The sequence below is a fragment of the Leuciscus leuciscus genome (genome assembly GCF_965113295.1).
Source record: "Leuciscus leuciscus genome assembly, chromosome: 3".
Taxonomy (NCBI): Eukaryota; Metazoa; Chordata; class Actinopteri; order Cypriniformes; family Leuciscidae; genus Leuciscus; species Leuciscus leuciscus.
In genome coordinates, this window is record NC_138727.1 from 59,047,737 (window position 1) to 59,074,787 (window position 27,051).

The following is a 27,051-nucleotide window of genomic DNA, read 5'->3' on the forward strand; positions in this document are numbered from 1 at the left end:
CAAACATTTACCATGAATGTACTGTAGTAATTTACCATGGGTTGGGCAGAAATGTGCAATATTTATATTGAATACTATGTAGTAATAAATAAATAGTAAATGTATATATATTTACTATAATATTAACAGTATAGTAAATATAGTGATTTATATTGCATTAGATTTATTAGGTGGGTAGAGAAATATATAATTATGTTTGTTATGAAATTGTCAGTTTCTTTGTAAAGGTGCATAGTTTTTAACTTGTGTTTAGGCATTTTTTATACAGTGGGAGTGAGTAGCCTGTGGTTATCAAGTCTCACTGTCAGAATATTTTCATTTAAGCATAACAATTATAAATAAATAATTATTTCTCACCAACAGCTACGAGTTTGTATAGTTAATTTATTTGTTCCAAGGAAAATAGTTGTACACAGCTGTAGATTATCAAGTTTTTAATATATTATGGTTTTATATATCTGCATACTGTTGGGTACCACATTTCCAAGTAAATACCATACTTTTTAAGGTTATGTTATGTTTCAATAAATAAGCTAAACCCCCAAACCAACCCACCGGCCCACCTCAACTTTTCGATTTGATAATGCGGCCCTCGAATGAAGCTAATTGAATAGCCCTGCGTTAGACTGCATCACTTTGCCATGATCTAGTTTGATTCACAGAAACAACAGTGGTTTACATCAGCTGTGTTTCCTCAACCAACACCACAACACAAATGAGCTCATTTAACTAATAAGCCTATTATATAATAAACGTTCATAAACATATTAAGAACCACGAGAAATCTTCATCCTTCTCATCATTTCCATTGTTGTACTGAAATTGGGTCCTGACCAATCTCGCTTTGTCTTTTCTATTCATAATTCAGAAAGACCAGATTCATTATGACTTGATTATGGTTTTGTTAAATGTAATCAGTCCTGTAGAAGTGTTATATTTGATCCTGATATGTTTACAGCTGACATACAGAAATATGGATCATAGAAATAAGGTAAATGTATTCAATGTTTAAAGCTGAATCTTCATGTGATGTTTATATTCTTTAGTGTAATGGACACATTTCACCATGTTATTCTGAATTGCAAGTAAGCATACATTTTGTTTCATTATTATTATTTTGTATGTCTGTAGTTATTAATGTGTATATGGATTTGTCTGGTTAGTTTCATCTGTTCGCTCCTGCTGGTTGATGTTGTAACTACAATAATCTGCAGCCAAAGAGCGTACTTCTCCATTCATGACCATCTAAAGAAGCTGCATATTCTGATAAATCATTGAAAACAACGTATAAATGCCACAGATTTTTGGAGGATCTTTAAAACAACTGCTATTGAGAAGCTTTAACTAATGAATAACTTTATCATTATAATACTAGGAGGCCTTTAGCTTCAGTTAATCATGTGATGTTTGTGGCATTACTGGGCAAACAGGAAGTGAAACTACAGCCACAGGAAGAGCTTTGAGGCTTCAGCTAAACACACTACATTTCCCACAATGCAACTCTTCTCCCAGAGCTCATATGATGGAGAAACAGTGTTTGGCAACGATTTTTTCCTTAAAATGTTTTACTTTTTTTTTTTTCACAAGCGCTTAACATGTAATTAACATGTTTTGAAATTGGTGTATAAGAAAAAAAAAAGTATGCTTTTGACTATTATGATTATTCTTTTATGGTTATTTTGCAGGATTAATCCTTTCAAATATATTATTCTTTTATTAATTAATTTATGAATAATCTTTTTTGTCTATTGTATCTTTTGATGTAATATACTCATATATCCTATTCCGCTCTGACAGAGTACATGTCTACATTCTGCTTTCACTTCTCTATAAAGTGAGACATGTTCCCCTGCAAAGTCTGGTATCCGGTGTAATATTAGCTGTCGCATGAGTTTAGCAGAAAGCCCAGACATTATGAAAATACTTATTTGGCTCTCGCCGCTTCTATAGTGTTAAAACCACAATGTTTAGCTACGCTTGCAGAATATAAAACCAAGAGGCCAGAGCTGATTCTTAGAACATATATTTTTGACATGATTAAAATACTCTTCCTGATCTGATCTGAACTTTGGTATAAATGTTGGCAAAGCTCATGCATTGCTCTCTCTCTCTCTCTCTCTCTCTCTCTCGCTCTAATTTCCTGGTCAAAACTGAGAGGCGTTTTCACATCTAACGCCACATGGAAACACGAACACACAGTCAGTGAACAGTATGAGTTTGACTCTCAACACGTGAGACGAGAAACAAGTGTATTATTTTACTCTCCACATATAGATGAGAGCAGTATTATTGCTGTTTGAGTTTCAGAGAGTCGTGTGAGGAACTACTGAGAGTTTCAGACTGATTTTCTGAACTGAACTGATGAAGAAATGAAGTTTCCACTGATAGTTTGTGTGTTTCTGCTGACGGGTAAGAGCTGAAGATCTCCACTAAAAGTGTTTATTATCTAACATTATGGTTGAAGTTATCAGTGTGAGTAAAGCAGTGTGTGTGTGTGTGTGTGTGTGTGTGTGTGTGTGTGTGTGTGTGTGTGTGTGTGTGTGTGTGTGTGTGTGTGTGTGTGTGTGTGTGTGTGTGTTGTGTGCAGTGAGCAATTCACTGTCTGTGGACATTACAGTGAGAGGAACAGAGAGACGACGAGTGATCATTACGTGCTCTTATCCAGAAGGATATAAAGAATTTTTCAAATACTTCTACAGAGGACCTTCCAAAAAGAGGGATCTTATACCACAAACTGATGGAAAAAAGTCCTCAGTGATCAAGGGCAGATTCTCACTGAAGGATAATCGTCAGACCAGATCATTTACAGTGACCATCAGTAACCTGAAGATGGAAGATGCTGGACTGTACGGATGTGGAGCTGGAGCTGAACAATACCAACAAATCCAGCTAAATGTGATCAGAGGTGCCTGATATTCATTATTAAACAACAATCTGCTTCATCCTTCATGTTTATGCTTCATGCTGTGGTTAATGATTGTGTTATTGGCTTGACGTCTCTTCTTCATTTCTCAGCTCCAGAGACAACAACACGTGTCCAGATCTCAACATCCAGCATTAGTCCGTATACAAACAGCAGCACTGAACACACCAGCACAGGTACACACACACACACGCACACGCACACACACACACACAAAGTTTTCGGTTAAGGGGCGTGGTCAGTGTTGCCAGATTAGAAATGTCGAAGTATCGTACCAAAACCTCAAAATTATCGTTTTTTGAGAAAAATTATCGTACACGAACCAAACACATAAAATATAGCTATTTTCCAACAATTTTATTTTCCAAATAATTTTACAGCCAATTTAAACAAGCTGTGTAATACGCTCACACTAACTGGAGGAAGTCTGGCTACTTAACTTTTTTTTGCCAAAGTGCAAAAGATATGCCGACAGTCCACATTTTGAACTAGACCATAATTAAACTAAGATACAGAGAGAAAAAAGTGCACAATTAACACTAGAAAGATTCAAATTCGATCTCTAAGTCACTGTCATCATCGGATGCCACATCCACTTGTGCTGTGTTGGCAGATGTTGTTGGTTGGGGAATCCTTTTACGGTACAGATTGGATGCCGTCATGGAACTGATCTAAACTGAACCAGAGAATGTCTAATAAGGCGAAAAGTTTCACTCTCAGTAAACTTCCGGCTTCTGAACTGGTTGCATTTACACTCTGATTCCATATGAGGGCGCTCACAGGACGAGTGTAGAATGAATGTCTATGGAGATATTGCTCTCAAAATCCACTTTTCTCAGGATATAATTTTTTGTCTAGTAATTTGAATGTTGTATTCGAAAGGAGATGCAAAGAAATTACACATTGCTGGGTGTTAGATTTTTTAGAGTCACTTATTTGCTTTAAAAAATCTTTTAAAGTGTCAATGACGTCATACACATCGTACGACCAGAGATACTGCTTCACGGAAATCCTTCAGTCACTTTGGTGCTTTCGCGCTCTGCACTTTCTTTTCTCTCGAGGCATCGACAACACAGCTGACACAGGTAAACACACAACACAGCTGACACAGGTAAACACACAACACAGCTGACACAGGGAAACACACAACACAGCTGACACAGGGAAACACACAACACAACACAGCTGACACAGGGAAACACACAACACAGCTGACACAGGTAAACACACAACACAACACAGCTGACACAGGGAAACACACAACACAGCTGACACAGGGAAACACACAACACAGCTGACACAGGTAAACACACAACACAACACAGCTGACACAGGGAAACACACAACACAGCTGACACAGGTAAACACACAACACAGCTGACACAGGTAAACACACAACACAACACAGCTGACACAGGGAAACACACAACACAGCTGACACAGGTAAACACACAACACAGCTGACACAGGGAAACACACAACACAGCTGACACAGGTAAACACACAACACAGCTGACACAGGTAAATACACAACACAGCTGACACAGGTAAACACACAACACAGCTGACACAGGGAAACACACAACACAGGTGACACAGGTAAACACACAACACAGCTGACACAGGTAAACACACAACACAGCTGACACAGGTAAACACACAACACAGCTGACACAGGTAAACACAACACAGCTGACACAGGGAAACACACAACACAGCTGACACAGGGAAACACACAACACAGCTGACACAGGGAAACACACAACACAGCTGACACAGGTAAACACACAACACAGCTGACACAGGTAAACACACAACACAGCTGACACAGGGAAACACACAACACAGCTGACACAGGTAAACACACAACACAGCTGACACAGGTAAAAGGTGCTAGAAGAGTTTTTGTTTTGTTTGTTTCTGGTCCCGCTTCGGATGCCACGATGCCATCAAGCGGTATCTCTGGTCGTAATCAGTCCTTCACTGACCAATCAGCGTTCATTAGCAGAATGCTAGCGTGTTATGGGCAACAACAACTCAACCTGTAAGAAATCGAAAGGACATAAGTACTCGTTCATTCAACTTTCGACCTATAACCCATGTTGAACTTGCAAAACCTGCAATGAAATCTGAGATTTCTCAACGGCAATCGGGTGAAAGAGACAAATTTAGCCGTCTAGCCCCATAGACTCCCATTCATTTTGCACTCATGGGCGATCGCCCCCAGTGGAACTCTGGTGGAACTACAACCAAAATTTGGCACGTATACACCGCGTGTGTGTGTGTGTATACGTGCTTGCGTGCAGGCAGGCGAGCCTGCGAAATGATTCGGGGTCAGAGAGAGAAGCGGTAGTGTGTTTGGACGAATGACTGAAAACTCTGTAATTATCGTACATTATGGGATTTTTTTCATTATTGATCGTGCATCGTACAGAGGTCAAAATTATCGTACAAATACGATAATTATCGTACATCTGGCAACACTGGGCGTGGTTTATATATATATATATATATATAAACTATATTCCTATGAAATATTTTGTTTTCCCTCAAATTCTGTGTTGGGAATTTTCTAGTAATCAAATGAAGACATAAAACATAAATTTAATTGATCTTTAATATGAAATTCAACTTTTTACTGTTATGCTTAAACTGTTAAAATTACAGCATAGAAAAAAAGTGTGATTATTCCTTAAAAATATTTTTTTTTATTATAATTATTAGTGTTAGTATTATTATTAAATTGAGATATCTAAATTCTACTGTACAACAGTATTATCAAGTTAAACCGAATGTTTATTTTGATGGGTTGTGCGAGTTTCCGTGTGTTAATGAAACTGTAAAATGCTGTGATAAGCTGATGAGCTTCAGTGACTCTCAGAGCGGCTCTGGAATTGAAGTTCATGCATTCATGTTCTCATATAGTGAGACTGCAGAGGCTGAAAAACACAGCAAGCATCATGCGTGCTTCAGTGTGTGTGTGTGGTAAATTAAACCGAGGGTCTGCGCCACTCATTCACACAGAGACACGCAGAACATGCGGGATTCGTATTTAAATAGTCTTACTCTCGCGCCCAGATGCGTTTTCAGTTACATCAGTATACATCCCACCCAGTGCAATGTTTATGCTTCATGCTGTAGTTAATGATTGTGTTATTAATATATTTGTTTAATTTGAATGGCTTGACATCTCTTCTTCATTTCTCAGCTCCAGAGACAGCAACACGTGTCCAGATCTCAACATCCAGCATTAGTCCGTATACAAACATCAGCACTGAACACACCAGCACAGGTACACACACACACACCAGCACAGGTACACACACACACACACACACACACTCTGTCACGACACACACACAAGAATGACAGATCCCAGGTCCATGGAGGGGAACAGGAACAGGGGGTGATGGCTTAGCCGGCGGCCAGGGCAAAACAGACAGTCCCTCGGGCGACCAGGGCGAAGCAGACAGTCCATCGGGTGACCAGGGCAAAGCAGACAGTCCATCGGGCGACCAGGGCGAAGCAGACAGTCCATAGGGCGGCCAGGGTGGAGCAGGTCGTGTAGGCAGCCAGGGCGGAGACGACAGTCCATCGGGCGGCCAGGGTGGAAACTTATCCTCGGGCGGCCAGGGCGGAGACTTTCCCGGAGGCGGCCAGGGCGGAGACTTTCCCGGAGGCGGCCTTGGCGGAGGCTCAGGAACAGTCACCGGCTCAGGAACAGACACCGGCTCAGGAACAGGAACAGACACTGGCTCAGGAACAGGAGCAGACATCGGCTCAGGAACAGGAGCAGACACCGGCTCAGGAACAGGAGCAGACACCGGCTCAGGAACAGGAGCAGACACCGGCTCAGGAACAGGAGCAGACACCGGCTCAGGAACAGGAGCAGACACCGGCTCAGGAACAGGAGCAGACACCGGCTCAGGAACAGGAACAGACACCGGCTCAGGAACAGGAGCAGACACCGGCTCGTCGGCCACCATCTTGTCCGGAGACACTGGCTCGGCGGCGGCCATCTTGTCCAGAGACACCTGCTCGGCGGCCATCTTGTCCGGAGACACTGCTCGGGCCGTGCCCGAGCAGGTCCTCCGGGACGACAGCGGGCTGTTCGGGGACGGTCCCAAGGTCATTAGGGGGGCAGAAAGTCTTCCTCCTCCTCTGCCGTTTTCGATGGTGAGGTGCAGGTTCGGTTCTGAATGGAATCAACGGCTGAAGGAGCTCTGGGCTGGACATCACCGGCCCAGGGTCGAAGAGGGGCCAGAGCGTAGAATGGTGTCGGGATTCATCTCGACCACCTGGGGCCGCCACGGGTCCCACGAAACCTGGCCAGATGGGTTCCCTCAAAAGATTGTTTACAGAAGGGGGTGTTGGCTGACCAGGCATTTGCTGTGCTGCTGGAAGGGAGCTCAGGGGAGTTGATCGCCATGGTCTCTTCAGTCTTCCGAGCCCACAGCGCGAAGCACTCAAACAGCGTCATTCGAGGTTCTGACTCACCTGTTGACGGTTCTCATCTCTGCTGTCTCCTCTCCCTCTTCATTGGTGAGGATGGATACGGGAACCCATTCTGCTGGATCTTTCTTGTGACGGAGTCCTTCTGTCACGACGCACACACAAGAATGACAGATCCAAGTGCAGTAATATGTATTGGGTAATCCACAATCGTATCCAGTCCATGCAAGGGTCAAAACCATAAAAGCAATCCAAGAAACAAGAAACAAGAAACAAGCAGACCTCTGGAAGTGCGTTGACATAAAACAAGGACTCCATGACAAACACTGAAACAAACAGGAATATATACACACAGATACTGACAAGGTGACGGGAGACAGCTGTGTGCAATGAATCAATGAGTGACAGAACAGGATGATGGGAAATGTAGTTATGAGTGGATGACACCGTGGGGAAAGAGGACCTCTAGTGGTTACCCAGGAATACACAAACCAGACACTGTGACACACACACACACACACACACGAATACACACACCAGCACAGGTACAGTACATACACACACACACACACTCACACACACGCACATACACAAGTTTTCGGTTTTCGGTGCCGGTACCCAACAATACCTTTTTTTCGGTAATTTAGGCATGTTTACCTCAATAACTGTAAAGAAACTAATTCATCTGTAGAAGTGTTATTGACATTATGCCAGAGCTGCCTTGGTCACAGCGACCATAATGGCATAATGATAGAGTCTGCCATCGTCTGTGATGCTTGAATATTAATAAAAACAACAATTTTAGTTATAAAAAAAGTTAGTTATATTTAGTTTTCCTCAAATTCTGTGTTGGGAATTTTCTAGTAATCAAAGAAGACATAAAACATACATTTAATTGATCTTTAATGTGAAATTCAATTTTTTTGTCAAGCAACATGCGGCACAACTTTATACTGTTATACTGTTATACTTAAACTGTTAAAATTACAACATAGAAAAAAAGTGTGTGATTATTCCTTTAACAATTTTGTTAAGGTAAATGAAACCGAGGGTCTGATTCACTTATTCACACAGAGACACGCAGAACATTTGGGATTCGTATTTAAATAGTCTTACTCTCACGCCCAGATGCGTTTTCAGGTATGGAAATTTGACACCTATTGATTTAATGTGAATCGGTTCTCAGTAGTACTGACATAATTCAGTCGGTGCCATTAAAAGTACAGAGTTCAGTACCCAACCCTACACAGTGGTCTCAAGTCATTGCTCTTCGGACATAGAGTTTTTGACTATAAAATGCAGACTATTCTGCAGAATTTACAACTATCATCATTACATCAGTATACATCCCACCCAGTGCAAACAGTAAGGAGGCCCTGAACGTGCTCTACCGCTCCATCAGTGATCTGCAAAACATCTGGAGGGTGTTTTCATTGTGGCAGGGGACTTTAACCAGGCTAAAATGAAGACAGTTCTCCCTCATTTCCATCAGTATGTGGATTTTGCTACCAGGAACATGAACAGACTGGATCTAGCCTACACTAACACCAAGAAGGCATTTACATTTACATTTAGTCATTTAGCAGACGCTTTTGTCCAAAGCGACTTACAAATTGGGACTAAATTAAGCAAGTCATCGTGAAGAGGCAAAAAACAACGCAAGAAGTGCTCAAAATACGAAGTTCAGGCATTATTCAGAGTAGCATAAGCCCGATAAGCGAGAATTTACAGGAATATATACATTTACAGGAATATTTGAGGAAGTCCCCCGCCCCCACATCGGCTCCACCTCTCTGTGATGCTAATTCCTGCATACAGGCCACTGCTTATCAGGAAAAACCAACAGTGAAGCAGGTGAGGGTCTGGCCTGAGGGTGCTGTCAGCATTACAGGACCGTTTGACTGCACTGATTGGGATACACATCAATGCGGAGGAGTGTGCTGCGCCTGTGTCCACATATATTCAGTAGTGCATGGAGGATGCATGTGTCACAAAGAACATCACGACACGAGTCAATCAGAAGCCCTGGATGACCAGCGAGGTAGGTGCAATGCTAAAGGCACGAAATGATGCGTTCAAAGCTGGTCACATGGGGGCGCTCAGAACAGCTGAAGCCAACCTGAACCGTGCCATTAGGGCTGCAGAACGTGCCCATAGCCAGAAAATGCAGGGTTTCGTCTGTGACCCAACGAACACCAAGCGCATGTGGCAGGGTATGCAGACTCCACCACCCTGTGAGGACAACACACGCTTTCTCAACAAACTCAACACATATTTTGGACGGTTTGAAGCACTAAACAACACTCCTGTGAGAAAAAGTGTTCCTCATTCTGACGAGCAGGTACTCAGTCTTAACACAGCTGACGTCTGAAGGAACCTGAAAAAAGTCAACGCCCAGAAGGCGGCGGGCCCTGACAACATCCCAGGACGGGTGCTTAAGGAATTCGCTGATCAGCTGGATCCTGTCCTCACAGACATCTTCAACACCTCGCTGAATCAGGCTGTTGTTCCATCATGCTCAAAACCAGTGCCCAAAAAATTCACAATTACATTCCTCAATGATTATCGTCCTGTTGCACTCACTTCTATAATGATGAAGTGCTTCGAGAGACTGGTAAAGGACCATATTATCTCAAAACTCCCCTCCACATTTGACCCTTCACTCTCAGAAAAAAACACACAAAAGCTATCACTGGGGCGGTACCTTTTCAAAAGTTACACCTTTGTACCTAAAGAGTGCATAGTAGTCTCTCAAAGGGTATACATATCGTTACCAAAAGTGTAAATATTAGTACCTAAATGGTACATATTTGAACCTTTTTGAAGGGTACCGTCCCAGTGACAGCTTTTGTACCTTTATTTCTGAGAGTGTTTCCAGTTTGCTTACCGCCCCAATCGCTCCACAAGAGACAACATTTCCTCTCTACTCTTTTGTAGCCTGGCCCATCTAGAGGAGAACACTCACGCGCGAATGCTGTTTGTGGACTTTAGCTCGACATTCAACACGATCATCCCACAGAATCTGTTAAGCAAACTGGGCCTTAGCACCCCCCTGTGTAACTGGCTATTGGACTTTCTAACAGACAGACCTCAGGCTGTAAGGGTTGGAAATAACATCTCCAGTGTCATCTCCCTGAACACCGGCTATCGAGTCCATTACTGTTCACCATGATGCCAGGTTCAGCACGAAACACTTCACGAGTTCACACTTACAAATAATCAGATCAGAGTAAAGTTCCATGATATACCCTGAACCCAGAGTATTCCCCCCATATTTCTGGTTAGGAATGTAACCAGATGAGTGTGAGGAGACAGGGTGGTGGAGGGATGCTGAAAACTGTAGAGGAACATAGGTGAATTGATTGTGTATATATTAGGGCTGTCAAAGTTAGCGCGTTAATAACGCATTAACGCAAAATCATATTAACGGCACTAATTTTTTTAACGCGCGATTAACACAGCGCGTATTTTCTGTTTGACCTGTGGACCAACCTCTAGTTGGAGAAATGGAGATACACAGTAGCTGCGTTTACATGGACCCTTATAATCGGATTGAAGGCTTAATCGGATTGAAAAACCTTCATGTAAACACCTTAATTGATCCGATTGAGCTCGATCCGATTGAAATTTTGATCGGATTGAAAGGGGTGGTTTATTCCTTTTGTAATCCGATCAAGAGAACATGTAAACACTTAATCGGACTGAAAACCAAATCTGAAAGGAATGCGCATGTGCAATGACGTAGAAATGACGTAATGACGTATGACGCACTGTTGTTTTTGAAGGGAAGATGGCGTGCGGTAAGCAAAATTGGTCTGTAGCAGAGACCACGTTGTTGCTGAATATTTTGAAGGAAGAAAAAGTAGTTGAAAGATTAGACGGTCGCAAGTCACGCAATAATGACTTGTTCAAGCAGGTTTTTGAAAAACTTAAAGAAGCTGGAATTAACAGGTCAGTCGAGCAAATAAAAAACCGCTGGAAAGGGCTTAAAAGTGGGTACTACAAGGCGAAAAACCAAAACAACAAAAGTGGCGAATCCCCGGCTAATTTTCCATTCTATACCATTATGGATGAAATAATGGGAGGAAGACCACTGGTGAACGTCACAGCACATGGTGTGGATGTCGGCTTCCCAGAAGAAGATTCCCTTGATGCGAGTGCTTCTACCGTCCCGGAAGACGCGTCTGGTAAGTTGTGATAATTTCACCGCAGCGTAACACATGCAGAGATGTACACACTAACATTACATGTACACTTATTGGTCATATAGTTAGCTATTATTCATAATGATTTTGATATGTAGATATTGAGAGCAACTTTGAAGAAGAGGGAATGAGCAGCTCTGTACACCCAGAAGAGGAGACAGCTGATGGCCATGCTCTACCAAGCGCTGCAAAAAAGAGTAAGTTTCATGCCAAATCATTCATTATTTGAAAAAATAACTTGACTGCAGTGCATTAAACTTACTTTAAATGGATTTGGATTTATGCATTCTACAAATGCTTTTATTAATGCATTATTCATTATTAATTCCTGTGTTGCCCAGCAATCAAACCCATAACATTTGGCATTGCTAGACCCATGGCATTTAGTAATCGAACAACAGGAACATTTTAATAACACATTTTGAAACATGGGAACATCCTTGCTTTCTTGTTTTAGTGTTTAATAGAATGACACACGTTTTGTTAGTAATTTCTCCCAAAAAAATTAAAATAAATAAATAACATGCCCCACTAAACTTGCATGTAAACTACAGTTTTACATATCTTGTGTTTAAAGAAGAACACTCACTCACAGTCTTGAATTTGGGGTTTGTGGAACATTTATTTTGTTGTGATTGTACAGTAAAAACAACATCTACATCTTGTTTCTTTATCTCTGCTTACTCTCATTTTTGAAATCTGGAAACTTTGGTCTTTAAGTAATGTAACTTTCACATTAGGTTGAATGGAAATAATGCATATCTTTCTGTTCATTTAGGACGAAAGACCTCATCTGGTTATGCCAAACTAATGCACGTTTGGTCAGCTGAACAAAGAGCCTTCTTGGATAGAATTGAACAACACCAAGAAAGAAATCAACAACGTGACGAGATGTTACTCTCAAGGTTTCTGGAAGAAAGCACTCGCTCAACTGAACGTCTGTTGGGTCAAATATTTGATGGTCTCAGGAGTATTATTCCGCAACCCTATGAAGCAGCTCCTCATTTCCAGGCACAGGCTCCACCACTCAATCCTTATATGCAGCCTCCGCAGCACTACCCAGGCCAATTTTACAATAGGCCAGTGCATTATTCTGCTAATGTTCCAAACGGCAATGAAACCAGTAGCTCTGATCACAGCCTGCATGACCTATAGATTAGAATATTAAAACTAATGCTGTCAAATCAATTAATTGCATCTAACATAAGTTTGTTTTATATATATATATATATATATATATATATATATACACACACACACACGTGTATATATATATATATATATATATATATATATATATATATATATATATACATACATACATATGTTATGTGCAATTAATCGATTTAACAGCACTAAATAAAACAAAAACGGTCTTAGTTGTGTAGAGACAGTTGTTTAAGCTATTTGTAAAGAAAGTAATGTAAGCCAGTTGGAGTATTCAACAGTTTTTTTGTTTAAGTGTCACTTCAGTGAAGTGTTTAAGTTTAACAAAATTGTTTTTGCAACTTCACTTTGTTATTGCACTTGTTAACATGAACATTTTTGTTGAAACTATTGCAATAAGTATTGCACTGGCACTTTTAAGAGCTACCTTGTATTTGTTGTATGAAACTGTTTCTCATTAAAAGTTATATTTTCATCTCAGAGGTGTTTTTTAAAGGCTGCATTTAGTGGAAATGTCCTGTACGAAGGGGAAAATGGGTGGACATGTAATTGGTCAGAGCTATTCTTGCATTGCTACCAGTAGCATTGCACTCCATATTCACTGAGTGGTTATGTTGAGGATAGATAGCATTGAGGTCACAAGCCTCTTCCAACCACCTGCTGTTGGCATTGTCCTTCTCGGTCTGGCAAAAGTTATGCAGTGCACAGCAGGTAGCAATCACAGCTGGTGTGAAGGTGAAGTGAAAATCGCTTCTTTTTAGCAGCACCCTCCACCTTGACTTCAAAATCCCGAACGTGTTCTCAACTCCCACCCGTAGTGAGCTCAGGTAGGCATTAAAAGATTCTTGCTCAGGGGTCAAATGTGCAGAATTTATGTATCCTTTCAAGAGCCAGTCAAGGAGGGGATATGCAGGGTCCCCAACTATTAAAAGCCTAGTGTCTTGTCCCTCGATGTTCTTCACACCCTAAAAATAAAAATGAATTACATAGTATTATTAAATTAATATTCCCTTTAAAAAGTAAAGCTGTCACCAGCCTCACCTTTGGTAGCAGGTGAGATCTTTGGAAGAGGTCAGACTGGCGTAGAACATTGGCATCATGAGCACTGCCTGGCATTTTACAGCTGATGCTCCAAAAACTATGCAGAAGTGTGTGTATATATATTTATTAAATCCACTTAAAGTATGCAAATAGTTTATAAAATTTTCAACAAAAATGCAGTTTTTAAAACAAGCATGATATGTTATTACTCTTAATTATTTGTACATTTTTAATTATTATGAGAAGATACATTTCAAATAATTCATGCTAAATAATAATTTGGCTTACCATAATTTGTGATCAACAACAGCTTGCAAAACGTAAGAAGGCCAGCCTTTACGGTTAACAAAATCTTTGTATCCATCTGAAGGTGGAAGGATGGGAATATGTGTTCCGTCTATAATTCCCATTATTTGAGGAATGTTGTGCATCTCCTGAAACCTCGTGGCGATCTCCAATGCTTCCTCCTCATTTGGCACCTGGATCAGCTGTTTTATCGGACCTCTCACCATGCCTTTGCAGAACATGTAGATAAATTTCTTCACTGTGCTTTTATGGACGCCAAATTGATTGGAGATGACACGGTATTCCGCACAGCTGCCGAGTTTATACAGTACGATTGCGACTCGCATTGTCAATGGTATTGGTGCTCTCACCGTAATTTCATCGGGTGCCATGTACCCCTCTACCATTGAACATAGGGTCATAAATGACTGTCGTGTCATCCTAAAATTTTCCTTCCACTCCACGTCCGTGAAGTGGTGCAAGACAACGTTGTCCCACCAGTCCTTGCTTCGGACTTTCATCCACAAACGCCTTGTTCTGGGCTCTGGCAGAGGCATTTTAATTGCTTGATAAATACAAGCAGCACGGCACAGAACATCACGCGCTCGTCGTCTCCTAATTAGCAGCTGAAGTACGTAAATGTTAAATCTGATTTTTAAAACAAAAAAAATAAGCAATGGTAAGAGGGTGGCTGTTATGCGCATCGTGGAACGGCGGCGGGAATCGTCTAGTGCACTGATTGTGCGTAACTGCGCATGTCTAAAACGATCAAATCAGATGTAAAGCTTGTGACATGTAAACGCGCACATCAACCCGATTACTTTATTTGTCGTCCATGTAAACACCTTGTTCGGATTCTTTAATCGGATTGATTTCATTCGGATTGAGCCATGTAAACGCAGCTAGTGTTGCCAACTTAGCGACATTGCAGACCCCTTTAGCGATTTTTTCCCTTCAACAAAGCGCCTAAACCTTATTTAGTTTATGAGAATCTACTGGTACCGCCAGTACTGCTCTCTCAGCACGCGCGCGCACCTCTCGCTCTCTCTCTCTCTCTCTCTCTCTCTCTCTCTCTCTCTCTCTCTCTCTGTGTCTCGCGCGGAGGAGCAGCGCTTTAATTCAGTTAAGCACAGATATTATGTTGCTTCTCTAATTTTACAAGTATAGCTGAAATCAGAGCACAGATATTGTCTTTATCTTATGTGAATTTGATTTCATCAGACGACGGCTCGATTATCAGAATTGTTGTGCAGATTAACTTAACATCTTGGAAGGGAGAGCTGGTTATGTCTTAATGGGTCGCGTTTCAGTCACCAATTCAAATTCATTCCGTTGTTTGACAACAGAAACAGTAAAATATACCAATGAAAACAGTTTTATTGAGAATTTAGCTTCCTCAAAATGGGCACAGAGAGAGACAAACTACAATGTAATAATAAATAATAAATGTACATTTAGCATTTTCAGAAGAGCTGCCCTGTCATGCAAAAATCTAAACATGTTTGTGCAAAGAAAGAGAAGTAATGGTAACCTGGCATTTTTTTGTTCTTTCTACATGTGTCTAATAGACATGAACAAGTTCTTTAAAAAACATCTATGACCTTTGAAACATGTCTCGTCCTTATGCTCTATATTGACTATGGTTTCAATAATAAACAAACATTTGTATAAATCTATATTTATCCATGCCCACGTTGATTAGAGTATTACAAACTTGAAAAGTATTAATTTAAGGTACATTTCAACTCATGACAATCATGCGATTAATCGCGATTAAAAATTGTAATCGATTGACAGCCCTAGTATATATATATATAGGCCTCAACTCATTTTGTTAATTGAGTAGACATGTTGATTATTGACTGTTGACAGCCGGTTGGAATGACGTGATGATTGGAATGATGTGATGATTGGATAAATAATTTGAACATGTTCCTCCTGAACTTTGTCAATAAAACACCATGTTGTGAAGTATGAGGATGGTACGACAGTGGTGGGCCTCATCCAGGATGCCAATGAACAGGCCTACAGGGAGGAGGTGAGACAGCTTGTGGACTGGTGCGACACAAACAACCTACTCCTGAATGTCGACAAAACGAAGGAGATCATTGTTGACTTCAGGAGAAAGCAACACAGCCACACACCACTCCTCATCAATGACACTGTGGTGGAATTAGTCAGTAGCACCAAGTTCCTGGGGGTGCAGATCACAGAGAGTTTGACATGGAGCCTCAACACTGCCTCTCTTTCAAAGAGAGCTCAGCAGCGTCTATACTTTTTGCGCCGTCCCTCCCATCCTCAGCACTTTCTACAAAGGCACTATAGAGAACACACTGACCAGCTGCATCTCTGTCTGGTTTGGGGACTGCAAACCTCAACCTTAACCACTATATCTCACTGAATCCTCTGCTGTGAGCCTCATGTGAACTGGACTGGGTTATTACAATTATAGTATTTATTTATAATGTGGAATAACTATTTATATGCCACCACTTAACAAGGGCAAACGGTAGATTTACATGCCGCCAATTATCATGTGCAACATTACTATTTTTATGCTGCTGTCAAACTCTTTTTAGTGTTATATTTATTTTATTTTTATTTTTTATGAGCCAGTGGAATGGAATTTTGTTCATATGTGCACTCTAAATTTACAGTTCAATGACAATGAAAAAGCGATCTAATCTAAATATATTTATTATGGTGTGACAGTTCTTCTTCATTTCGGCGGCAGTGGCTCAGTGGTTCATGTAGATTGTCTACAAACCGAAAGGTTGGTGGTTCAATCCCCGGTTCCACCTGACCAAGTGTCGAGGTGTCCTTGAGCAAGACACCTAACCCCAGCTGCTCCCGACGAGCTGGGTGGCGCCTTGCATGGCTGACACCGCCGTCGGTGTATGAATGAGTGAGTGAATGGGTGAATGTGAGGCAATATTGTAAAGCGCTTTGGTGGCCATTGGGTCTGTGAAAGCGCTATATAAATGCAGTCCATTTACCATTTACCATTTCTCAGCTCCAGAGACAACGACACGTGTCCAGATCTCAACATCCAGCATTAGTCCGTATAGCAGCACTGAACACACCAGCACAGGTACACACACACACACACACACACACTGCACCCGCTGACATCTGCACTCATGGGTTTTGATGAAAATTGTTAATGTAAAGTTACTGTGATTATACTGAATAAAGAAATAAAGCTTCTATACACAATTTTAATGATGCATTCATGAATTTCCTCAAAGCTTCAACTTCTGTGAAAAATAAACCAAAATTGCATTTAGAGGTTGTGATGTTCCTCAACACATTAATCAAATGTACAACCACTGAATGTTTGACACGTCGTTTTACACACAGTGTTTTCTTTAGCGCTTTCTTTGTTCTGCAGTTTCTAAGACAGTTTTTCTGAGGAAAATCATTAATAGTGACATGAGCGCAGCATTTCTTTATGTGGGATTTGTATGCATTTATTGACAGAAACTTTTATCCAAAGTGACACTGTATCGTTTCAGATATGAGCACTAATATGAGTCTTCTAAATGAGCACTAATAAAATCTGATTATCAGTAATGAGTTATATGAACAGAAAACACAACATTTGTTCATATGCAGCAATAGCAAACAATGTTATGAGTGTGTTTGTCTATTATTATTATTTTGTTACTCAGATCTGGCGACCCTGACTCTGAAACACACCAGGATCACTTCACACAGCGTCTCCAGAAGAGGAGAAGAGGATAAACAGGGTAAAAATAAGAGAATTTACCTTTTATTAATACTGATTATCAATATTAAGTGATGTGAACAGAAAACAACATTTGTTGATATGCAGCAATAGCAAACAGTGTTAAGTGTGTGTTCGTCTATTATTATTATGTGTTATTATATCACTGCATGAGCGACACATTCACAGTCACTGGTGTTTCTCTCTGTCAGCGACTCATCAAACAGAAACTGAAACAACAAGAACAACAACAGGAATTACTACAGTTCAACTCTATCAGACAAACACTAGTAAACACACAAACTACACTACCCATAATGCAACTCTCTGATCACATGATCACTCTTTGAAAGGAAATTGCTTTGAATATTTGTTGAGACACATTTTATCTACTGTATACATATAAATGATGCACATATCAGATTTCATGTGGTTAATTTGGTTTGACATCAACCGTAAAGAGAAGTGTTTTCTTCTGTAGAGTTGAGGTTTACCATTGCAGTTTCACTTCGGTTACACAATATAACAACTGTATATTTACAATATTACAATATTCCTAATGGTACAATAATCAAAGGAATTTATATCAGTTATTATTATGTTATTGTTGATTTTCCAGTATAATCAGAATCAGTTTGTGTTTCATCATGTAAATATCATGTGTTTAGCGTTGCCTTCAGATCTGGCTTCTGTTGCTGGCGGTCTGGGTTCGGTTCTGCTGGTTCTGACTCTGTGTTCTGGAACCTTCATCATCCGGAAGAAGAGGAAGAGGAAATATGGGACAGGTAACAGTTTGTTTGTGAGTATTTTTATTATTATATTCTTGTTTTTGTGTGTAAATTGACTTTTCTCTGGTTTTATAAAGCTTTATTTCAGCAAAACATGCAGCACAATACAGAGGTGAGTGTTCAAATCTTTACCTAGAAGATCAGAAATACATGTTACATTATTGTTTATTGATCTACAGAGTGGTTAATATATGTAAACTAGTAAATTATTGATGTATGTGTTGTTTTTCAGACTGACCGCATGTATGAAGAGATTCTAAACACAGATGTCGCCATGGTAACATCTTCAACCAATCAGATGCCTGCATCTTCAACCAATCATACGCCTGCATCACACCTAAACACCCGCCCAAAAGTCACTACTGTTAATGCCACAGTTACCAATCAGCAGCCTGATTCAAGCCCCAGTCACACCCACTCGACCAATCAGGTGACAGATACAGCCGGTGATTATTATTCCAAAATAAAGTCTCCTGAAGCAACACAGGACAGCGGGACAGAACTGATCTACGTAACAGCAACACATCCACAAAACATCTCAACAAACGAGGGTTCGATATATTCAGTGATCAATAATAAATGAAAAAGAATGTCAGAATTTGGTCAAATCAAACATTTTTTACACACTTTTCTGTACAAAACACATTTTTTATCAGTCTTCTTCTGTATGTAATATTGCTCACAAGGAAAGTTACTAGCAATTAAAATAAAAAAAGGGAAAGAATGAAAAATTACATTAAATTCAGTGTTATTTGTAATTAACAACGTTGATAAGATAGTGGCACTGAAGGGTTTGAGTAAGAGATTTCACATGTGGATAATGTTCAGAGCGTCCTCTATCTGTGTGCCAAGTTTTATATTTATTTTTTATATTAAACTTTCATATGAACGGTTCTATGGGCCGCCATAGACTCAAGAGCAGAACAGAGACATATATAGAGTATAAAGTCTCCTGAAGCAACACAGGACAGACAGAACTGATCTACGTAACAGCAACACATAAAATCACAACAAACGGAAGTTAAACTCTAGTGTTACTAAAAAAAAAAAAAAGATATGTTGCTAACAACAAAAACATATAAATGAAAAAAAAAAAAAAATCAATATTTTTTTGGGGGTATTTAGAAAACCTCATCTACAGTTAAAGCTTATAAAAGGTAAATTCCCTTCTTTTTACCCTGTTTATGTTGCCCGCATCAGGGCTGGGAAGCCTGAATGGGTGAGGTGAATTAACCACTTCTGCCGGCTCTGTAGAGTGATAAAAGAAACGCTGTGAGACAGGAGTACTGGCTGTAAGCTCCGGCAAAAAAAAAAAAAACACAAAAAAAAACCCGGGCCGCTTTGAAAGTTCAGAGAACATTCAGAAATACATTTTTGGAACTTAATGGAAATTTTAGAAAAACTGTAATGCGTGGCTTCTAGCATGCACAACAATGAAGATGCAAGGAGAAAATGAACTGGCAGAAATCAGGTTTTAACTCTGAAGCACCCGGTGCAGTAGCTTAATTCAACAGCGCTAAACGCCCTCTACAGGAGACAATAATAACAGCAACATTTTCTTTACGACAACAAACAATGTAACGATGAGTATACCCATCAATAGACGAATGTTGAAGGCACATACATTTATGAACAATACCAAATTTTAAAGGGGTGTCCTTTTTTTCCTCTTTTATTTTACATACATTTTTCTACCTACTACATGTATCCTCTTCTCCTCTCCTGGAGACGCTGTGTGAAGTGATTCTGGTGTGTTTTAGAGTCAGTGTCGCCAGATCTGAGTAACAAAACTAACCCAATGACCCAAATCCAAACATCAGAACTCAAAATATGACACTCCGTACCTAAAATATATATATATTTAGAGCCACTTTTGTATAGATAATGGTTTTATTGTTGGTAAATGGGTAAAATATTTCAATACAAGGATTTCAGTCAAATATAATACAATGTCAAACCTTCAACCCGAGGCAACAGTTTAATAGTAGCCCTGCTGGAAACCCTCCTCAGTCCGTGAGCTGTGCTACATCGAGCCCTCTACAGGTGATGTGAAACACTACACAGAGATACACACACTCCTGTCGTCTTATGTAGCAAATCTCCATCTAAACGACTCAGTTTGACTGAAATCAGCAGCAAAGAGATGAACTCCTGACAAGCCTCTTATAAATGTGTGCATGACCTGTCCTGTGGTGTTACGTGATGTTTTACTCCATATGAGACTATTCTGAACCACATTTTGCTCATTAAATTAAAGGTCCCGTATTATGCCCCTTTTCACAAGATGTAAAATAAGTGTCTGATGTCCCCAGAGTGTGTATGTGAAGTTTCAGCTCAAAATACCCAACAGATCATTTTTTACAGCATGTTTAAATTGTCATTTTTTGGTGCTCAGAAAAACGCGCTGTTTTTGTGTGTATCCCTTTAAATGCAAATAAGCTGTTGCTGGACGACACAGGGGGCGGAGCTTCATGAGCTCGCGCTCAGTCTCTCAGGACAATTTCATCTCACGGAATGATGATAATATCAGAAACTCTCAGTAACGGTGTTCATTTCGAGTCGGACAATAATGCCTACAGAGTCAGAGTGCTGTATAGAGATGGAACAGGTATTCATGGGTTTCATCAGGTCCCTTTCCACAGGTGTATTAATCACGCACAATGCAGTCTGCATTCATAATCTAGGTGCTTGATTTTATACACCTGTGGAAAGGGACCTGATGAAACCCATGAATAGTTTAGTAGTTTAATTACGGTTATTATAACGTATTTGTCATCTGCTTGTCTGTATCAATTATTTATTAATAGCCTACAAGTCTGCTGTCTGAATGATGATCAAACATATACTGATGAGTTTAATAAAGTTTATTGTACATCACACAAAAGATGAAGCGTCAGTTTTACTTCAGAAAATCACCGTAAGAGCTGAGTAAACACAGTAAGTTATAAGAAGTGCGCAAGTACATAAACGAATTTCGGTAGAGTTGAGGGAGCATTCCTGTGGGCGGAGGTTAGTCAAAAAACTGTTCTAGTGACGTCATTAAAGAAGGAAGTAGAGGGATGTAGTCCAAACCAGCCGTTCGATGTAGGCGACTTCTGTTAAATAAAATATCTCGCTTGGCATTGAACTTTGAGCTTTTATTTATGCTCTAACAGCAACATTACACACTAACTAAAGTTTGAAACATGGGATCATGAAGAACGGGACCTTTAAGATTTAGAAAGAGATTGTCTGTTTGTAGCCTACTTTTAAAGATGATTTGGCCACCTTTCAAAATGAACTAGTGAAGGTAAGAACTAGGATTAAAACTCAAAAGAAACTGAGACCAGTTACAAAACCTAAACATATACAAATAATAACCTTATCTTAGTTTTGATTTTGATAAAAAATGACATTCATATAATGAAACTAAGTATTGTGTTGTTTAGATCAGTATATAAGCAAAGCATGTGTTGTTTGTCAGAGTAAATGAGCTCTTTTATGATGTCCTGTGGAGCTGATGTGGTTAGAGATACAGAAGAGGAAGGAAATGTTAATATGAGTTGCTGACACACATTGTTCTCTCAGTACGGAAGAGAACGACAGTAACGTTTGTCACACAGAATCTGGTCTTTTATTTAAGCGAAACGCTTGTCAAATTTCATCATGTTGGACGTCCTGCTGCTCTTTTCCAGCATCTGTACAGGTGAGTTTGAGACTCTCAGCTCTTTTACACAGAGTTTGACATCTTCTCTTGTTTTTCCTTTGTTATCACATGATCATCAGACTCGTATGGATGATATTTGTAAGTTATTATTCTGGCCTGCTTATGTCTCTTGCTCACACATAACAGCTCTATATAATGATATTTGTGTTTTCAGCTGTTGTTGTTGGAGCTTCACAGACAATTACTGGATACAGAGGAGAGAGAGTTGAGATCAGATGCTCATATGAATCTGGATATGAATCAAATTCAAAGTATTTGTGTAAAGGCGAGTGTCCCATCATTGGATTTAGAAACATCATGGTTAAATCAGGATCTCCAGCTAAAGACGAGAGATTCTCTCTGACTGACGACACGACGACCAGAGTTTTCACCGTCACCATCACTGATCTGAGAACAGAGGATGAAGGCCTATACTGGTGTGGTGTGGAGAAGACTTTTACTGATGACTATTCAGAGATTATGTTGCTGGTTAAACTGGGTGAGTGCTTATATTTATTAGAAGTGTACCGGTAGTAGAAATGAACTACAAGGGAATAGGCCAATTGGTCATCATATAAAGTAAGGCCACAATATTGTTTCAAAGCAGCTTCACAGTAATAAACAGGGAAATAAAAGTTTCATTACATTACATTAATACATTATAAAATCACTTATAAAACAGCTCTACAGAACACGATATAACAAATTATTGTTTATTTATTTTAAGTTGGATTAAGTGTCAGTGTTTTAGAAACATTGACTTTAAGTTGATCTTTCCTGTCATCCATCAGATAATAAGACCACTGAGGTTTCAGCAATAAGCTCTTTTTCAAAAACAACATCATCATATTTCAGTACAACAGAACTGACTCTACAATCCATCAGCGTGAATCACACAGTTCATACCATCTCATCAGGTCAGTTCATCTGTCTGACACTCTTTAAGACTCTTATTTCTTGAGGATTTGAGTGTGATGCCTCTATATATCAGTTTAAAGTACATTAAATGTGTGTTACAGGTCACGGCTCTGATTCAGGGTCCGTCATCTATATCTGTGTTGGGTTCGTCATCATCATCATCATCTTCCTCATGGCGCTGATGGTGTTGTGTAGATGGAGAAGCAAGAAATCACCAAGAGTTACACCATCAGGACTTTACCAGCACGGTCAGATTTAGATGCACGTTTCTCTGGAAACTAAACAAACACATTTACTTACATCTGCTCTCTAAATGGGGATTTCCCATAGACATCTATTGCTTTCATATATATGTAACGGAGGCCAGCTAGTAGTCGCTATGCGAGTAAACCTCACTCCTCTGATCTCAATAGGCGCTCTAGCGACAGACGCTAGAAGCTGCAGTCTTTACAGTTCCTGACTCTCACGCCGGAGACTCGGGTTCGAGGCCCGCACAGAGCGGGGCGAGTAGGGCCCGGGTGGAGGGGTCACATATAGCTAGTTATAAATACTATGTGAGCAGTGAAAACTATCCCGGAGATTTTTAAGAAACTTTGTATAAATCAGGGTTTAAATGAAGGAATCATGTCTTCATCATGGTAGACCTTGTGGAAAAGATGTTGACAGTCAGTCATTGAGCGTATCTAAAGACGCATGTACACACACATCTCTTTCTAATGTTTGCTGTTCGAATGTAACTTTATTTCTCTGATGTTTTGACAGTCGCCGTCGGGCTTTTGCCTTTGAATACAAGAGCAGAAATCACTGCAGATGTGAGTGTTTATGGTGATGAAGATGTGTCACCTGTCAATGCTTGTTTGGACTTTCAGTTTGTGTTTTGATTTGTTCCTGTTTTCCTTTGTTCTTTTCCCGCCTCTCCTTCGTTGCTATGGTTACTGTCATTATCAGTTCAGTTGTATCACCTGTTTAGTCACCATCGTCATCTGTATCACCTGTGTTCTGTTAGTCAGTGTAATCTGTGTCTGTTCTGTCAGTCTTTGTCTGATCTCCGTTATATTTAGTGTGTGTTGCTACCTGTTCTGCTGTCCTGTGTTTAATCCTCGTCTCTGTCTGCCTTCCTGCAACCACCTGTGACATGATGATGATGATGATGATGATGATGATGATGATGATGATGATGATGATGATGTTATATCTGTGAGCTCTTGAAAACACCAGCTGTAATGTCAGTGCTGGTAAAAGCTGATTGTTGCTCATTGGTTTGGTGCTGCTGACTCTGAACATCTCTCTCCTGCTCACCAGCATCTAAAACTCAACATGTATCTGCTAGTGATAACAAATAATGGTTCAATGTTCAAATGTGTAAGGGTTTGGAAGATAACATGAGTTCTTTTGCAGGACATTGACTGGAATGACCATAATTATCAGGAAATCAGCGAGTTCCAGTGCAAGAACAGAGACACTATCTACACTACAGCAGAATGTCCAGATGATCCAATGATCTACTCCACTGCAGATAATCCAGATTCAACAGATGAACCGGATTCAATGATCTACCCCACTGCAGATAATCCAGATTCAACAGATGAACCGGATTCAATGATCTACCCCACTGCAGATAATCCAGATTCAACAGATGAACCGGATTCAATGATCTACCCCACTGCAGATAATCCAGATTCAACAGATGAACCGGATTCAAAGATCTACTCGACTACAGATAATCCAGATTCAACAGATGAACCTGTTTCAACGATTTACTCCACTGCAGATAAACCAGATTCAACAGATGAACCGGTTTCAACGATTTACTCCACTGCAGATAATCCTGTAAGGCTGTAAGGACTGATTTTCCTTATAAAACAAAACTCACCCTGTAATAAAGCCATAAAATGCACCCTGGACAGCAGATAGCAAAGACAGAGCACAGAACCTTGTCCTGCCCAAACTTATCTCCTTGTCCCCTTGTTTGACTTCAACTCATACCCCCTCTCCCTCCTCAAGGCACTGAAAGTTCATTAAGAATGTCTATATAACACATATGATGTATCTTGTGAATATATTGTTTTTTCCTTTTCATGTTTGGTATCATTTTAAGTGTCTCAGTGCGATTGGTAAAATGGTCTTAATTTCATTACAGTCATTGGTTTAATGAGAAAGATTGAGAACTTAGGAGAATCCTGTTTCTCCTCTCTGAGTGATATCTCTTTAAAATATCTCAAGAAACCAGGTGCTACCCCTTGGGGTACATGGATTGGCCCAAACAACTCTTAAGGGCCCTTTCACACCTGAAAGTCCGCACCAAGGTCCGAACCAGAGTTCATGTTTTGATACATTGTATACATTTGGTTAGTTTTGGTTTGGTTTCACATTGCAATCATGCGAGCGCACTAAAGAACTTTTCATGACGTACTTGCGTCCTGTCGTCATCACATGGGCTGCGTATTGAAATTGATTGGTTTGTAAACGGATGTGCGTCTGACGTCAGCGTGTTGTCAATTCGGCGGGTAACTTTGACAAGAATGAATTAATAGACGCATATCGTTGCCACTATACTGTTATTAGTACGGCATTACTCCCTGCAGCACCAACTATACTCGAGGCTAGTTCAAATTCGCCAAATGAACGTCCTCGTTGTGCGAACATTTTATCATCGCCGGCATGCAGGACGCAGGACATATGTATGTGTGTGTGTGTGTGTGTGTGTGTCTGTGCGCGCGCGCGAATCAGCTGGAAGAAACGCTGTGGGCAGGACTGACAGATCTGCACATAAATATTCTTCTTCGGTTGTTTAGGCTACGCGGGAACCACCGGAACTTCCTGTAAATGGTCCGAAAGTCCGAACCATACAGAAAATGCTTTCACACTAGAAACGAACCAAACCTTTGAACAGTTTGATCCGGACCGAGACTACCTCTTTTCGTCGGACCAAATTTCGTCTGTTTGGTCCGGACCGTGGTCCGGGGGAGGTTTCACACCTGTAATTTTGATTCGGACCAAACTGAAAAGTCCGAAAGTCCGGACCAAACATGGTAGGTGTGAAAGGGCCCTGAACAACATTTGTATAACCCCTTTTGTTCTGGTCTGGTTATTTAAGCCGAGGGGACAGAGCAGTATTTGGGACTCTTTACCAGGATCATCCCCCACAGTGATGTTTCAGTGTTTTCCTGTTGGAGGGCCCTGACACATTACTGTGTGTCTCTGTCAGGAAAACATTACTTACTTTTGGAGTCATCTTTGAGTAAATGATGTCATGTATTTATTATTTCTGAATTGGCTTTTAATCATTTACTTCTGTAATTGGCATGATACATTTTTACCTGATAAATAAATGTTACATCTTGATTTATTCTGAAGTTTTAGAAATCATTCATTTTAGTAGATTAATGTGTAGTCTGGTGTTTCCACAAAGCTTTGTCCAGGATAGATAGTCCACTATGAATGGACCATGGGGCACATCTTAGGGAGACCTTCTGATTTCTGACTATCTCCTGACTTAGCATGTTGTACGCTGCAAATATTATTAAAAAAATGACACCTATGGGTCAGTAGTGAGCGGCCGCTCAGGGTAAAATACTTGCACTGCACCCTCTGACTATTTCAGGACTGGCTAGTTTGTGATCGTGAGCGCACATTCGCGACGTGACGTCTCAAAGCGACACTAGGGCCGTAATGAACGAATATTTGAAATTATGAGAATCCCAGAATAATCAAAGATCTAAATTAATTCATTATCAATATTTATGATTATTTTCTAATCAAAAACACGATCTAAATTTGATTATCATTTGAAATTGGAGTCAGATTACGCATAGAGCTAAAGCAATACTAAAACTAAATTCCAATAAATTAAGTGAACT

At 40.2% G+C, this 27,051-nt stretch overlaps 3 protein-coding genes across 6 annotated transcripts in view; all 3 read left to right on the forward strand.

The window, feature by feature from the left end:
• Window positions 1–19,497, forward strand: part of LOC309493739 (uncharacterized protein) — a 37,972-nt gene extending 18,475 nt beyond the window's left edge. Inside the window, exons 2-11 of one of the 4 annotated variants that reach the window (XM_082162957.1) lie at window positions 2,308–2,409; window positions 2,588–2,905; window positions 3,016–3,099; window positions 6,132–6,215; window positions 17,087–17,164; window positions 17,745–17,822; window positions 18,013–18,090; window positions 18,469–18,585; window positions 18,666–18,700; window positions 18,821–19,497. In XM_082162957.1, coding sequence (XP_082019083.1) covers window positions 2,370–2,409; window positions 2,588–2,905; window positions 3,016–3,099; window positions 6,132–6,215; window positions 17,087–17,164; window positions 17,745–17,822; window positions 18,013–18,090; window positions 18,469–18,585; window positions 18,666–18,700; window positions 18,821–19,171 — 1,263 coding nt within the window. In that variant the 5' untranslated portion in view covers window positions 2,308–2,369 and the 3' untranslated portion in view covers window positions 19,172–19,497. Of the gene's footprint in view, window positions 1–2,168; window positions 2,410–2,587; window positions 2,906–3,015; window positions 3,100–6,131; window positions 6,216–17,086; window positions 17,165–17,744; window positions 17,823–18,012; window positions 18,091–18,468; window positions 18,586–18,665; window positions 18,701–18,820 lie in introns of those variants that run through there. The other 3 variants (XM_082162958.1, XM_082162959.1, XM_082162960.1) reach the window with 3 other exon arrangements.
• The window catches only part of LOC309493690 (polymeric immunoglobulin receptor-like), an 80,322-nt gene that overhangs the window by 31,743 nt on the left and 21,528 nt on the right, over window positions 1–27,051 (forward strand). The window contains exon 5 of the mRNA XM_082162889.1: window positions 22,449–22,772. Coding sequence (XP_082019015.1) covers window positions 22,449–22,772 — 324 coding nt within the window. The remainder of the gene's footprint in view (window positions 1–22,448; window positions 22,773–27,051) is intronic.
• Window positions 22,795–26,540, forward strand: LOC309493857 (uncharacterized protein). Its single transcript, XM_082163128.1, has 4 exons — window positions 22,795–23,190; window positions 23,293–23,439; window positions 23,954–24,003; window positions 24,590–26,540. The coding sequence occupies exons 2-4, from the start codon at window positions 23,364–23,366 to the stop codon at window positions 25,031–25,033; spliced, it is 570 nt and encodes a 189-aa protein (XP_082019254.1). The 5' UTR covers window positions 22,795–23,190; window positions 23,293–23,363; the 3' UTR covers window positions 25,034–26,540.

Bases quoted from the DNA above. Each gene is read 5' to 3' on its own strand.
- LOC309493857 (XM_082163128.1), top strand. From the start codon at position 23,364: ATGGCGCTGATGGTGTTGTGTAGATGGAGAAGCAAGAAATCACCAAGA. The intron at 23,440-23,953 runs GTCAGATTTAGA...ATGTTTTGACAG, and splicing joins ATCAGGACTTTACCAGCACG to TCGCCGTCGGGCTTTTGCCT. The intron at 24,004-24,589 runs GTGAGTGTTTAT...GTTCTTTTGCAG, and splicing joins GAGCAGAAATCACTGCAGAT to GACATTGACTGGAATGACCA.